This window comes from Prinia subflava, chromosome 3 (genome assembly GCF_021018805.1).
Source record: "Prinia subflava isolate CZ2003 ecotype Zambia chromosome 3, Cam_Psub_1.2, whole genome shotgun sequence".
NCBI classification, from domain to species: domain Eukaryota; kingdom Metazoa; phylum Chordata; class Aves; order Passeriformes; family Cisticolidae; genus Prinia; species Prinia subflava.
The window spans coordinates 67155215-67170469 of record NC_086249.1 but is presented as its reverse complement, the minus strand read 5'-3'; the positions used below and the strand labels follow the sequence as shown (position 1 = coordinate 67170469).

The 15255-nt window shown below is 43.1% G+C and overlaps 1 protein-coding gene across 1 annotated transcript; it reads left to right on the top strand.

The window, feature by feature from the left end:
* The first annotated feature begins 223 nt into the window (after positions 1-223).
* On the top strand, positions 224-1198 carry OXGR1 (oxoglutarate receptor 1). The gene has a single exon (XM_063393541.1). The coding sequence runs from the start codon at positions 224-226 to the stop codon at positions 1196-1198; it is 975 nt and encodes a 324-aa protein (XP_063249611.1).
* The last annotated feature ends 14057 nt before the right edge of the window (positions 1199-15255 follow it).

The window sequence follows — 15255 nt, the reverse complement described above, 5'->3', positions numbered from 1 at the left end:
ATGTAAAAGAGACAAAAGGGTGAAATTAAACATTTCAATGGTGTTATCTAGGTCAGACTGGTATTAGCAAATCCTCATTTCCTTGCTCTACTGTGCCTTCTCAAACATACAACATTTTCTCAGGCTACAAAAGGTTTAACTGACAACATTTCTTCCAACAAATCAATTAAAACTAAACTAAAACTAAAATCTGAATTTTTGTCTTAAAGAGACTTTTGCAAGCATGGCATCTGAATGCACCAGCAATTTTACTGCTCAGCCCAGTCCCGCAGACCGATTGACAAGCTGCAAGGATGAAGATTTCTTACAGGTGAAATTCTATCTCTCCGTCCTTTACAGCCTAATCTTCCTGGTGTGCTTCCCAGGGAACATTGTGGCAATTTTTGTTTACTGTGTTAAGATGAGGCCTTGGAAAAGCAGCACCATCATTATGTTAAACCTGGCTATTACTGACCTATTGTATGTAGTCACGCTTCCTTTCTTTATACACTACTATGCTAATGGAAATGACTGGATTTTTGGAGGCTTCATGTGCAAGTTTATTCAGTTTTGTTTCTACTTCAACATGTACAGTGGTATTATCTTCCTCAGCTGCTTCAGCATCTTCCGCTTTTTGGTAGTTGTGCACCCCATGAAATGCCTTTTTCTTCGGAAGCGGAGATGGGCATTGGTGACTTGCACAGTTGTTTGGATGATTTCCCTGGTGGCCCTCAGCCCCTTGGCCGTCCTGATTGCCCCAAGTCACAGGCAGAACAAGACGATCTGCCCAGACCTGGTTTCTGCTGAGGACTTCGACACAAGTCGCTGGTACAACTGGGGACTGACCTTGTTTGCCTTCTTCCTGCCTTTGCTCACGGTGACTCTGTGCTATGTGCTCATCATTTGCATCTTGGCCACTGGGCTCCACACACAGGCCAGCTACAAACAGAAGGCTCGCAGACTCACTGTTCTCCTCTTGCTGGTCTTCTATGTGTGCTTCCTCCCCTTCCATGTCTTTCAAGGGATCCGGATGGAGCTCCGAGTACAGCCAGTTAGCTGCCACTTGCAGAAAACAATCCTTTTAATGTTCATTATAACTAAACCTTTAGCAGCATTAAATACTTTTGGAAATTTGCTGCTCTATGTTGTGTCAGGAGATAACTTCCAGCAGGCGATACTCTCACTCTTCAAGTTTTGGACAAACAAGAGTTTGAAGTAGAAGAGATTGATGCCATTTACGGAGGAAGGATCAAAACCAGCCAGGCACCACCTCCCTGCCATCAGAGTACTCAGGTTAACCCAGCCAGTGCCCAAAGAGAATTAATCTGTTCTGAGTTACAAACTGATCATCAAAGGAGAAGATTTATGATTAAAAATAAAAAGTTTAAAATAAAATACTAATAAATGAAGTGTGAAACTTCTCAGAAATGCTTCTGCAGTTGCTTCCTGAATCCATGGCAGCTCTTTTGGAGAATGGCCAGTTCCAGAAAAAAATGCTAGTTTATTAGTGGCAGATACAGATTCAGAATGGGAGTAATCCTAAATTAGTTTTATTAGCTTAAAAGATAAGTGTGGTCTGAGCTAGGGACCTTTCTAACTTTCTTCCTAAGCCATGGGCAAGACCCTCTGGAGATCAAAATCTTTCTTAGGCCTATAAGACAATAATCTCACCTCCCTGGAGATATTGAAAGGGTAGGTGAATGCATATAGCTAATCACCTTGTCCTCATTTTATAATTTTCCATTATAATGGAAAGAAATAAGCGGTTTTAGAGTGTGATTCACTGAATTATTCCTGATGTCTGCATTTGGACAAGGTGAATCGTGACCTGGAAGTGCCTGTTTCTCTCCACTGACCATAAAAGGTAAGTAGATCAGACACAGACTTAAAGGTTCACGCCTGCTTGTGAAGAGCTGAGGTGCAGCTCTAGTACTGGCTGGGATGTATCACTCTACAGCAGTGGCTAAAAGTGCAGCTTACACAGTAAGACCCCATTCAGTGCCTTCAGTGATTGCCTGAAGAGTAATGGTGGGGTAATACAAGATGGCTCTTACAAGGATTTTCCACACTACTGATATAAAATCTGTGGAATCATAGAGCAGTTTTTCTTGGAAGAGACCTTTAAAGGCCATGGAGTCCAGTGCCCCTGAAATGAGCAGGGACATCTTTAACTAGACCAGGTTGCTCAGAGCCATGTCCAGACTGATCTTGAAAGTTTTCAGGGATGGGATATCCACCACCTCCCTGGGCAACCTGTGACAATGTTATGCCACCCTCATTGTAAAAAATTTCTTCCTTATATCTAGTCTGAAATGGCCCTATTATAGTTTTAAACCATTACTCCTTTACCTACTAATAAAGGCCCTATTGAAAAGTATCTCCTGATTTTTCTTATAAGCCCCCCTTAAGCATTGAAAGGCTGCAATCTGTTCATCTTGAACTTTCTCTGCTGCAGGCTGAACAATGGCAGCTTTCTCAGCCTTTCCTCACAGAAGAGGTGTTCCAGCCCTCTGATTATCCTTGTGGCCTACCTCTGGACTCTCTCCAGTGTTGGGACCCCAGACCTGGACACAGCACTCTAGGTAGGGTCTCATGAGAGTGGAGCAGAGGGGCAGAATCCCCTGCTGGCCACACTTCCTTTGGTGCAGCCCAGGATATGGTTGGCTGTGAGCATACATTGCTGGCTTGTTTTTCATTAACCAGTACCACCAAGTCCTTTTCCACAATTCATAGGAAATCAAAATAATTTTTGTCCATTACATTGTTCAGTGAAGCTCTTCTTGATCACACCAAGAAAGGAACAGCTTTGGATAATAACATATATGAGAGGCAATATGGGCTGTCTCATGGAGGAAAAAAACCAGACTTGTACAAAATATGAGTCCAATAATTGAAGATGTATCTAGAGAGGTCCCAGTACCAGCTGAGATACTCCAGCCAACAGCAATACAAAAATATTAGCAACACGATATTCAGAGCTCAAAAGTATGCTCACAAAGTGAATCCTGCAATACATTTTTATAACAGCCTTATTTCATGTTTCATTACTTTTGCTCTCTACTCCAAAATGTCCATTAATCAATGGGAACACATGCTGCTTCAAGGCTCTCATGCGACTCTTCTCCTTATCCAACACCTCTGTGCATGGGCTGGTCCTCAAGTGACCACCAGACCAAGACCACCAGAGCACCATCCCCAATAAGCGCATGCCTGAGTGACAGGCAGGCAGCCTGTGACTCCCCTGGGGCACAGGGAGCCCATTTCCTGCCTGTCTCACAGCCAGCTTGGGGAGAACAACAGCAAACACAAAGCAGCAGGCTTGCTGAGGGAGTGGGAGGAGACAAGAAACCATCCCTGACACAGGAAGGAGCAGGATGGGGAGAGGAACAACAGCATTTCTCTGGGCTAGGGCAGAAGATGGCCTGTGAAGGAAATATTCTGTCAGTCATCAGAGGAGGAAGCCATTTTGCTCCCCAAATAGGCCATTGTATTTTAATCCACCCTGAGCTACTCATCAAGGTAACTTCAAAAACTTCTGCACAGCACAGCATGACTTCCCCTGAGACCACTATCCAGCCTCAAATTCTGGCTGAGGTCTTATGGCTGAAGAAGGAAACTAGCCATTAGAGATGTTGCATGATGCAAACATCCAAAAGATGTAAAGAAAATGCTTCCCACAACTCATGCTGCATTGACCTTGACAGTCTTCTAGGGGCAGCTCCTCCTTCTCCACCACATTTGCAGTGCTGTTGTCAACCACTTGCTCCCTTGCTCCTGAGACACCAGATGCAGCAGATGCATCATGAGGAGGCAATGATGAATATATCATTTTAGCTGTTTCGTTTGTTTTTTGTTTTGGTGGGGTTTTTTTGGTGGGGTTTTTTTTTGGTTTTTTTTTTTTTTAGGTTCTACTATCAAAAAACCACCAAGTTGGTTTTTTTCAACAAAATCAGGTTTATACCTTATCTTTTAAGCTTCTTCTGCATATCAATATCTAAGTTTTTAAACTCCAACTGAGTCCTACCTTAATATCTACAGCATGGAGTCTGGTTCTTCTGGTGTTTGAGCTAGAAAAGGAATTGCCTCTGGTTTTACAACAATATGTTGGTGGGTTTTGCTTTCAACTTTAAATTAAGCTCTGTATTAGCCCCTCTTCAGCTCTACTTGATGCTTTCTGGATAAATTACTGAGCACACTAATTTGTTCATGCATCCAGGCTATATACTCTTGTTTTTTAATGGAGGATGCCTAGAATATTTTCCATGGACGGGGCATCCACAACTTTGTGAACCTTTTCACACAAAGGAGAAACCCTTTCAAATAGAAACCCAGGTGCTACCTTCAGCGTAAGAGTGGCAGATTGTTGCCATACCTTGATATTCAGGTTTTTGGCGTCCCTGATAGCAATATGAGGCTCTGGGACTTCACAACATTGACTTTGAAGACAAGGACAAGGCTAGTTTTACTAGTACAAACATCACTTGATCCTTACCTCTAAGGAGACTGAAACATCCATCTTAAGAATGCTTAAAAAGCCCAGCAGATAGTCCAAGCCCATCTAATGGGGTGCCCTGCACTTTCCAACAGACTTGTGGTGTGGGAGGGCAGAAGGGACAATGAAATGGAGAGGGGAGGAAAACCCATAACAACTTTGATGATACCCTCATCTTCTGTGAATGGATGTGATGCACACACACACACTTTCCTTTTGCTTCTTTAATATTGTTTTCATTTTTCTCTGGCAACATGTGCTCGGGGCTACCTCTGCAGACCCCATAAAGGCAGGACATACGGGTCCACCTGCCCAGCACAGCTGTGGTGAGGGAAGGTGTACTGGTTTGAAAGCAAAACCAGAGAGACTCCAAGTCAGAAATACAATTTAATAGAGACAGAAGAACAAACAACAAGAAAGGTAAAAATAAAACCAAATAAGACAAGTGCAATAGTACAAAGGACCTCTGACAGAGTCAGAATGCAAACCTGACACCCTGTTGGTCAGAGTATTGGAAGCAGTCTGAAGTCCTCCTGGAGTGCCAGGTGTGGCTCCGTTGAAGTAGCGATGATCTCAAGAAAAGGGTCCAGTCTTCCTCTGGGAATCCAGTGGAAACAGGCTGCTCTGGGGTCTCTGTGTCCCCATTTTATCTGGGTAGGGAATGGTTGGCTCCTCCCCACTGGGTGGTGCATCTCACAATGGGATGATGTAACGTGTCATGTCATTGCTGAGCTTTAATGGCCCATTAACAGAAGATATCCCTGAGGGTGGACAAAGTTGATGAAAGAGATAAGAAACACTGCCTTATCTAGTGTTATCAGTTGTCCCATTGACAGAAGGTATCCACCCTCTTTCCCCGCTAGAGTTACAAGGGATAAAGAACAATATCTCCCAACCAGTTTCACCAGATGAAAATAGAATACACATTTTGGTTACATTTTTCAACCCAAGACAGAAGGCGCTGCACACAGGCTTTGTAGGCCCCAAAACCAAGTCAATGGTTACATTTGGTTTAGCCCCATCAGCACACAAGGAGGGACATACAAAATGCTCTTTGGTCCTGCATCAGAGATGGAGGACAAGAAGCTTATGCCAATTTATCAGCTGTGTCCATTTCCAAAGTGTAAACCTGAACCTCAGTTAAACATACCCTTATATAAGCACTGTATTGAAAAACTATGACTGCCAGTAACCTTTCTTGTTCTACATGTCCAAATCCAATGCAAATAACCACCTCGAATTTCCCCACAGATCCATCAGCAGATTTCCACTTTATAAAACTACCTACCCAAACATTGACTTCAGTGGCTGATCATGGGTTTGCATATGCAAACCCTGAGGGACAGAGACAGGGATGACTTAAATAAAGAAAGCACATGCACTAGGTTGAGAACATTAGCCACAGGCATTAGCACAAATTAGCCACAGGCATTGGCACAGGCATTAGCCACAAATTATGTTGAAATTTTGACTCTCTTGTCTAAAGCCTTCCCAAATTACTGTGATATGTTGGGCCAGGATGACAGGGATGGTGACAACACCAAAATAAAATATTAGAATAGTTTGGATTGAAAGGGACCTTTAAAGGCATCTAGTCTAACCTGCCAGGAGCAGGGACACCTTTCAGTAAATCAGGTTGACAAACATTTTATGCTGGGAGCCCCAGAGGTGGCTCCAACACTCCAGGTGGGGTCTTGTGGGAGTGGAGCAGAGGGGGACAATCACCTCCCTAGTCCTGCTAGCCACAGTTTCTGGGGCAGCCCAGGATATATTTGTGTTTCTGGATTGCCAGCTCACATTGCCAGGTCATGTCTAGCCTCTTAACAACCAGTACCTCAAATCTTTCTCAGCAGGGCTGCTCTTAATATCTTCATCTCCCAGCCTGTGTTGATACTGGGAGCTGCCTCAATCCAGGTGCAGCATCTTGCACTTGGCCCTGTTGAAACTCTTGAGCTTCCAATGGGCCCATCTCTTGAGACTGTAAATTAATCATGGTTTTGTATAGTAGCAGAAAATGAGCATGTGAGGGATCTCTGAATTTTACATCATTCTACTGGGGTGGTACAGTGGACAATCACATCAATTCACAGCATTTATTCTCATTGCTGCGTATCACAACCACAACAGAAGGTTTTGTTCCTACTGATCTTCGGAAGTGACTTGAGCAGGCCTTAAGAAAGCAGTCTGTTTTGCTCACTCTTCTGATCAGTTGGGCAGTTTCTCACCAGTGATATGGAAACATGGGAGAAACAGGCCAAATGGCTGCATTTGTACCATTATGTTTCTCCTCCACTACCCACAGAGGGGCTGAACTGAGCGCATCATGCTCTAGCTCATCCCCAAACCAGCAGGGCTGAAACTTAATGCAAAACACAGAAGAACAAAATTTCTGCAAGAGTTTCCAGTGCAAACCAAAACTCCTTGTCCTGAGCAAATGCAGGTGTCTGATTTTCAGAATGGTTCTAGTATCTTGGCCCCAGGGAGGGGTGGGGGTCCAGAGATGTTCCCGTGACTTTCATCTCACCTTGATCCAGATCCAAAGACAATATCCCTCCTTTCCCACCCAGTTACAACTGCATGTTGGAGATCAGGGCCTGGACTTTAGGCACAGAGATGCTGGTGCTTTGGGAAGGTTGTGGAAAACATTTGGGAATGTTTTGGGAGCACTGTGGAAGATGGACATGTAGAGCTGGGAAGGGTGGCATGTAGACGTGCCAGAACTCACCGCTCCTTGGGGGTTCCCAGTAATGTCCCCTTGGGGAAAGACATAGAGGTTTGAGAGCTTCCTCTTACCTGCCATTTCTTTTATGTGTGATGGAGAAACAAGCCTGTAGCAGGGAAATGTTTTCTTTCCATTCCTACCTCAAAAAAGTCCAGCAACAGCAAAATCTTTTCCTTACATGAATTGAAACATACATGTGGAAAACCAGGGCAGATTTATGCCATTGGGGGTCTTCTCTGGAGGGGCTGATATGGCTGTGCAGCTCAGCCGTGGCTGGGGACAGCCTGGTGCTGTGGTTCAAGCACAAGAGGGAGGGGCAGGTTTGGCTGTGAGCCCAGGATAAAAAATTCACCAGTAAATCAGTGCCAGACAAGCACAAAGACTTGTTCTGATCCTGGAGGTGAATGACCTTCCCATGTAACCAGAGAGAGTCACTGCATCTCCCCCTAATTATTTCCCCTGCCACATTTTATCCTCTTAGAGCTACAAGCTCTTTGGGGCAGATGTCTTAGTGAGTATTTGCACAGCAGGACCTGAATCCCAAATGGGCCCTCCTGGCATTATGAAAATTCAATCAAGGGCTTCAGCCATAAAAATGTAAACGATGTAGCTGCTTATCATTTGTGCGTACAGAGACACATAAACACACATATGCAGATACAAACGCGTGGGGAAGCAATGCCTGATGCAAAAATACAATTCTTTTAAAGTAGCAGCACTATGTTGTGCCTAAGACTCTTCCTCTGAATATGAATATATATTTTACTTGTCCCTTTTCTCCCTTGTAGAACGACTCTGAGGACAGAAGTAATCTGAACAGAAATCCCTTTTCAGGACAAAAAGCAACTGCTACAAAAGTAATTGCAGCAAAGCACAAAATCTTCTCAAGCAGTTTTAAAAAGTTTTGTGATTTTCAGGTATAATTTTCTCCTGTATACAAGTTGGTAAGATTTTACTGCTGATTTGAAGACCATTCTCTAAATATGCTTTTTATTTATACTTAATATCAATAGCACTTAAAGCTATTTAGCACTGGGCTTTTTTTTTTCCCATGGAAACTAGCTGTATTTTACTGTGTGACAAATTATAATTGTTTACTAAAATGGATTTGGATGTTTGTTCAAGGGCAGGCTATTCAAGTCTGGGGTATTTCCTTGTGAAAAATTTGATGTAAATTTCCCTCTTAATATATAGGTATTTCAAGATTATTGAAAATTATTATTATTATTTCTCCAAAGCAAAATTGAGTGCATCTTACCATCCCAGCAGCTTAGGCTTATTCACATATGTAGAACACAAAGAATATTCTCATCTGACCTGGCTTAAATATAGAATTTATGTTACACAGAGCTGCATTTCTCTCTTAGAGGTGACTATTTTTGACCTACGTACTATAAAGGACCTGATCTTTTCTCCTCTGGGGAAAAAAAAAAGGTCTTTAATCCCTTTTTTTTTTTTTTTTTTTTTCCCCTCGCAGTAGTCTGGCTAAAATTCTGGTTAAAATGTCCTCAAACAGCTCCAGATAACATAAAGGCCTAGCTCTGAGATAGCTATCCAGAGTGTTTTTATAGTCAGTTGGCAGAATTGAGAGCTTGGAGGGACCAATTATCCCCCACCAGGTGGGTCAGATGAACTGTGCCTTAGAAGTGCCTGCACAGGGAGTTAGTCATGTCCACACCTCTGATTTCAATGCTGCGGCTCTGGCACAATGTTCATGGTCCCCTGTGCCTCATCTGTAGGTTGATTGTTATTTCTTATGGAAAGTTTGGCAAAAAGAAAAGGTGTAGGTTTTGGTATTGTGACAATTTTTAGAAGTATTTGTGCAGGGCACTACATTGAATTTTTAGAATGTTCTCTGGATCATCATCTTCAGGTAACCTTGTTTAAGAAGTCTGGACTATATTCCAGTGTCTTGCTAAGTGAGAGGCTACAGTTACACACAAAAGAATACAGAACATACTACATTTGTCCTCTATTTGTATTCTGTATATTGAGAGAATATATAATGGAACACACAGAACCATGAAGAAATAAAAATAAATGCAAAAAACTTTTAAGGACAGGACTTGGTTCAAATATGTGGTACATGAATGTTGGGGTACCTCAGGCTCTGCCCCCAGCCCTCAGGGAGCAACCACTACCACCCCAGCACACATCCACAGGGAATCCACACCATTTAAAAGGTTGATCCTCTTGTGCCAGCCAGATGCTGACAGGACTCTGCTGCATGGGGAGGTAAGGTCAGGCTGAGGCAGGGGAATGTGCTAGGATTTGGCTTTGGCCACCAAGGAGGAGAAAGAATAGAATTGGGAAGGATAACTGGAGCCCTTTCTATGGTTAAAGAGAAAAAGCCTGCTGAGTTATAAGGGGGGGAAAGAGCTGGGGGAAAAAAAAGGGGAAAAAAAAAAGAAAAAAGGAAAAAAAAAAAAAGCTTACAGGATTTGAAAATGGTATGAAAAATTGTTTAAAAATTAATAAACAGATGGAGGGACATCACAAAGAAAGAAGAGAAAGACTCCTGCATGTCCACACAGGTGTAGGTACACACACACATGCACAGAGTGAAGTTGTTCAGAGGTTGTTATGCCCAAATCCTGTTTGTGCAGATTTGAAGTGCCACTGCTCTGTATTCCACTTAACATTTTGAATTTGATGGGGGACTTTTCTGAATGGTCCTTAGAAGTAGCTTGTCCAAAAAGGATTTCTCGTTAGACACCTTTAAATTGCCATAGCTCTGAGATGGGACATACTGTGACTGACACACTAAATGGGTAATTTTAAAAAATATTAAGGAAATTCAGAAATACAATTTATTGTAGATTCCTCCCTGTAATGTAACCAAACTATTAAATTTCTTCATGAAACTTCTGAAGCACATAATTTTCGGTACTGAAATTGAGGGGCTGCCAAGTGCCTGAGAAATATGGGTGACAGGGAGATTAAAGAGAGTGGCAGCCTGCAGGATGACAGCTGCTGGAGAGATATCTTCACCACCTGTGGAACCTGCTCCTGCTCTGACAAGCATTAATGCTCATTCCTAATACTCAGTAATCTCCAAGCTACATGTATAGTTAAAAACTGTCACAGCTGAATATTTGTCTCTGCTGTACCCAAGCAATACCCACATCAAAGGATACAGCACAAAAATATCCTCCATGTACACAATAATTGTTTACATAATAGCTCAACCTAACATTGTGAGATGAACAGGGAGGAGAGAGCTACACTACAGAGGGATGTATGTGGCTTATTCCTTGTGTCCTGAAGCTTTGTGTCTTGTTGATCCAGCTGTTTTTATACTGTCCATTCAATATTATCTTGGTCCTCTAAAATTTACAGAGACATACCTACCAACCACAGCAACAAATTAGGAGGAGAATAGAGAGTCCCTTGTCTGTTCACAGGATCCATGTATAAGTAAGGTGCCCTAGCTCCTCATAATTTAAGTTTATTCAGACACCCATAAGGGCTCATAACTACAGGTTATTCATATTGTTTCCCCTGACCGTTTAGTGTTGTTTCCCTAAGAGAATTGTGCTTTTCTTCAATGCTGGGTACTCTTGTGAGATCACAACCTGGACAGAGTCCTCTCTAATCCAGCCTGGCAGATTGTGGGGTTCCTTGCAATGACACAAGGAAATCCATCTGCTGAGGATGAGACCTAAAATTTACCTACAGCTCAGAGGATGCAAAATCAGTGGCCAAAATGTTACATCCTTCCATCACCGAGAGCAGAAAGGCAGGTACCCCTGATGGCTGAGGGAGGAAGGACCCTCTCCTTGTCTACCCACAGCTCTAACCTGTGGTCTGAGCGCATCCACTTGGACCTACCTCCACTCAGTGGAAGTGGGCAGGCATGCCCAAAGGGACTTGTTTCCTCCTAAGCCAGCTGGCATGAAGCACTTCTGGAGTCTCCTATCCAGGCACCTGAATGCATATTTACATATCTGTGCACGGACAACACTGGGGAATCATGGAATGACTGGGTGAGAAGGGACTTCAAAGATCATCCCCTTTCTCTAGACCAGCTTGTTCAAAGGCCCCCACAGTCTGGCTCTGAACACTTCCAGAGATGGGGCATCCACAGCTTCTTCCAATGCATTATACACACAAACACAGTCTTATTGTTCTGTGTCTTTATTCTTGTATCCTTTTAGCTTTAGGCCTACGTCTACACTGCTATGAAAGCTTTCTGCTTTTCTATTTCCCACAGTACAGGTGACCTGTATACATGCATCACCCTCAAAACACAGGGAAAACCCAGACCTTGGTCTCACTGGTGAGGCCAAGGGCATTTCAGCCTGAGTATCTCTTGCAAGCTGCCCTATCTCACAGTCCATGCAGGGGGACAGGGTCTGGATTGCCATCCTGTCATGGCTAGATGCTATGACAGTCACCACTCATCTCCCTACCAGCTTCATCATCTCTCCCTTCCCTGCAAAATGTATGTGCTGGAAACCTCTTTTTTTTCCCCCAGTACCCTTTATTTTCAGATTTGCCTTCATCTTGCTTGCATACCTGTGTGATCCATTTTATTTTTCTTTTAAGATGAAGATTTGTTTATTTTTCAGCTTTCATTTCCAAGGCGCTGTTCATTTGTCACAAAGTATGCACGTCTGTAAATATTGCCACACTGCTGTCACCCTCACTTGTCTGGCAGAGGGCTTTCTGACACAGACTAATGACACTGGAGCTGACTGGGCCCACCACTGCCAGCTCTTGCCTCACCAGTGAGACAGTGTATTTGAGTGTAACTACTGACTCGTTGACAAGGTCAGTGGAAAAAGAGCCAGAGCAGGGATGAGCACCAGTACAGGGTAGTTCCCAGTTAATGCCAGCATCCTTGTTCATCCATTTAAGTAGCTTCACCAGGACTTGTTCCTCCTCGTGCTTTGCAGTCACCAGCAGCACTGGTTATCAGATGTGCTTCTCAGATGTGTGTAAAGTAACTTGCCAGAAGCATCCCTCAGAGCAGGAGAGTTTATTTACCTTATTCTAGGCAGATAAATGTTTTGTTGAATCTCGCTGCAGCTGTCATAGGATAATTAATGCACGTAACTTCTATCCATGACTTATTTGAATAAGTATCTGTGTCTGCCCCCAAAATGGCATGTCAGTTACATAGATTTGTCACCAAGAGATAAATTAACCCTGTCCTCAAATTTATGATTCATGTGCTACCCTAGAAAACCAAATGCTAAGTTTAATTAGCTCCTGGACTAATTACTTGATTTTATTTTTAAAAAATCCTCTAAAGCATTCCTAGCCAAGCATTTGTGAGACTATTGCTGGTCTGAAAGGATGAGCCACCTAATAAACCACCAGTAGAAGTCAACAGCAGATCCAGTGCCTGGCCAAGCAGCCTCCCTCCAGCACAACACTGGAGTACCACGGCCAGTGATGTTTATCAGATTGATAACTTTGAGATACACTATTAAATAACGACTAAATGCACTACTTTTATTGAATGCTTTTTTTTATCCACCCCAAAAGGATCTAAGAGATATTGGGACTTGGTAAGCCTCAACTTATAAGTAGTCCAAAGCAAAAAAACACACCAGAATCAAGACTTCATGCTCAAACCAGGAATGAACATCTTAGTGTACAGGAAGTGATAATATTTATCTGGTCTTTTAAAATTAATTTAAATTTAAATTTAAATTTTAATTAACATTTCAGTGCTCTGCAGACTCTTAAGACAATTCACTACAGGCTCTTTTGGAGGTGTTGGGCACCTCTGGATGAGAGTTACAGATTTTCTCCCTTCTAACCTGACTCTGGGCTGAAACATGAGTGGTGTCTCTATAGTGGCTGGAGGGCAACCCTCCAAACAGCTCCAAATTCACCTGACTCCAGAAGCTGGGGCTGAGAAGCAACCAGCAAACTTCTTGCCAGGGTCCCCCACTAAGGGGATGTCTTCACTCAGGTCTGTGCAGAGGTGACAGCATCAGAGAGAGACCCTTCATCAATGGCTTGGAGAAAAGCAGAAAACATCCTCCACCAACACTGGGAAATCAGCTGGCCCTAAGACACAAACACCATCTGTGCAATGCTTAAGGTAAGCTGCCATTTATAGACCTAATTCCAACCAGCTCCAATGGGAGCACAAACCTTGCCAGCAGAGCTGCACAAAGCCTCAGAGCAAGACTGGAAGCATACTTGCTCTCAGCAGTGTATTTCTTGCACTCTGTAGCATGCATTAAAAGACCAGGGGAGTCAGTGAATTCATGTGTCCACAGTAAAAGTCTGGTTTCTCTCCTAGCTTGTTTGCTGGGATCACTTCTTGTCAAGTAATAAACATCACTCTAATTAAACCCCATGATTCCAGTCCTGAGTTGCACCCCGTGCACCTCAACCTTTTTGAGGACTGCAAGCACCCACCAGGTAGGTGTTTATTTGCTACATAATGCTTATTCATACACCTGTACAATTATATCAAAACCCTATTATTTAAATTTAAAAGTCAGTTTAAATCCCTTTCAAAAGCGAGCAGTACAACAAAGCAGGGCAGAGGAAAAACAGCAGAGCCAGTTCGTGCTGGCTCCGTGTGTAAGCAGCCTGAACCTGCACAGTGCAGGAGCACTTTAATCCCCTGGTATGTTCAGCTACGGATTGGACTCTGGCACTTGTGAATAACCTTCAGCTCTTTGAGGCTGTGGAAATTACATAGTTTGTGACTAACCCAGACCCAGAGGATTTCAGGTGAAGGTGCAGTCCCTGCCTGAAAGATGAGGAATAGCATCAAGAAATTACTGCCATAACTAATAAGCAAACAATAAAATATCCTCCTATCCAGCTCCTTCTGCCATTCTGCTCCTCACTGTCATTCCAATCATCTCCTTATCGTCTTTCTTCTCACATCACAGGTATTTTGAATATGTATTTAGCCTGCAGAGAATTGGAGCATAACGATACGAGAAGGAACACCACTACTTTTTTGGTCAGTGATTCAGTTCCTTGAATCATCAGGATAAACTACGCGGCCTTGAAGAGCGTTCATCCACTTGAGAATTGGATTACAGTCTCATAAAACAGCACAGTGCTCCTATTATCACCCAAATAAAGCTGCCATAATCCTGGAACAAATAGGTGGAAGTAGTCAGCCACCAAGTATCCAGTGTTGAAGTGAAGAATAATAAGCTGACATATAGTTCTCCAGAAATTCCTCACAAGGAGGCAGATTTAAAGCCCTGAACACCAGGCTTTTACGCACACAAAAACATACTCTCATCTTTTATATCACTGTCTTATCTAAGGCGCTGAGGGCTTAGAGACAGGATACAGGTGCAATGCTTTCTGAATAGCTGATGATGACAAAGCATCCACCACATTATCCTCTCTCACAAGAGGGTACCTGACAAGTTTGTCAGCATTTGTAAGCTAGGAAAGGAGCTGGTTTTGTTGCAGCTGCCCAAGATTTTACCTGGCTCAATACAAAATCCTGGTTGATTAAAAACATCTCACTGCAGGTTTCTGCAGCTTATGGTTGAAAAATGAGCTGGTAAAAGAGAGGTTCTTCCACAGTGTCAGCTGGACCCTGTTCTCGATGGCTGAGCCACTAAAAAAGTAATTTTAACTTCTTCATATCTCTATAAATGGGGACAGGCTTATTTTTCCGAACATCTTTGCAGAAATACCTAACAACGGGGGCTTGTAATTGTAATGTGCTGCCACTATATTTTGTCATCTGGATATGGTGATGGAACTGTTCACCCCATAGTCAGCATGGGGGACCATGCATTTACAAAATAAGGATGGACAACCCATTTAGAAGGGTTTTTAACCAAAAGATCAGGCCCTTCTCTTTTCTACAAGTGCTCACACAGCTGTTTCACAAGGATCATTAGGAAAGACCTATCCTCAGGACCAGGTCATGGTAGTAAAACATATCATTTAACACCTAGTCATCCCTCACAAAGACAACCTTGGCCTGAGCATGGGCACCAATAGGGCACACATCCACTTCTGCCTCCCCTCTGCCCTCTCCCTGCTCCCAGCCCTTTGTGCCTGCTGCTTGCCTTGTGCCAGGGAGGGACAGATCCCCTGTTTCCTCACATAACTG

Bases quoted from the DNA above. Each gene is read 5' to 3' on its own strand.
- OXGR1 (XM_063393541.1), top strand. From the start codon at position 224: ATGGCATCTGAATGCACCAGCAATTTTACTGCTCAGCCCAGTCCCGCA.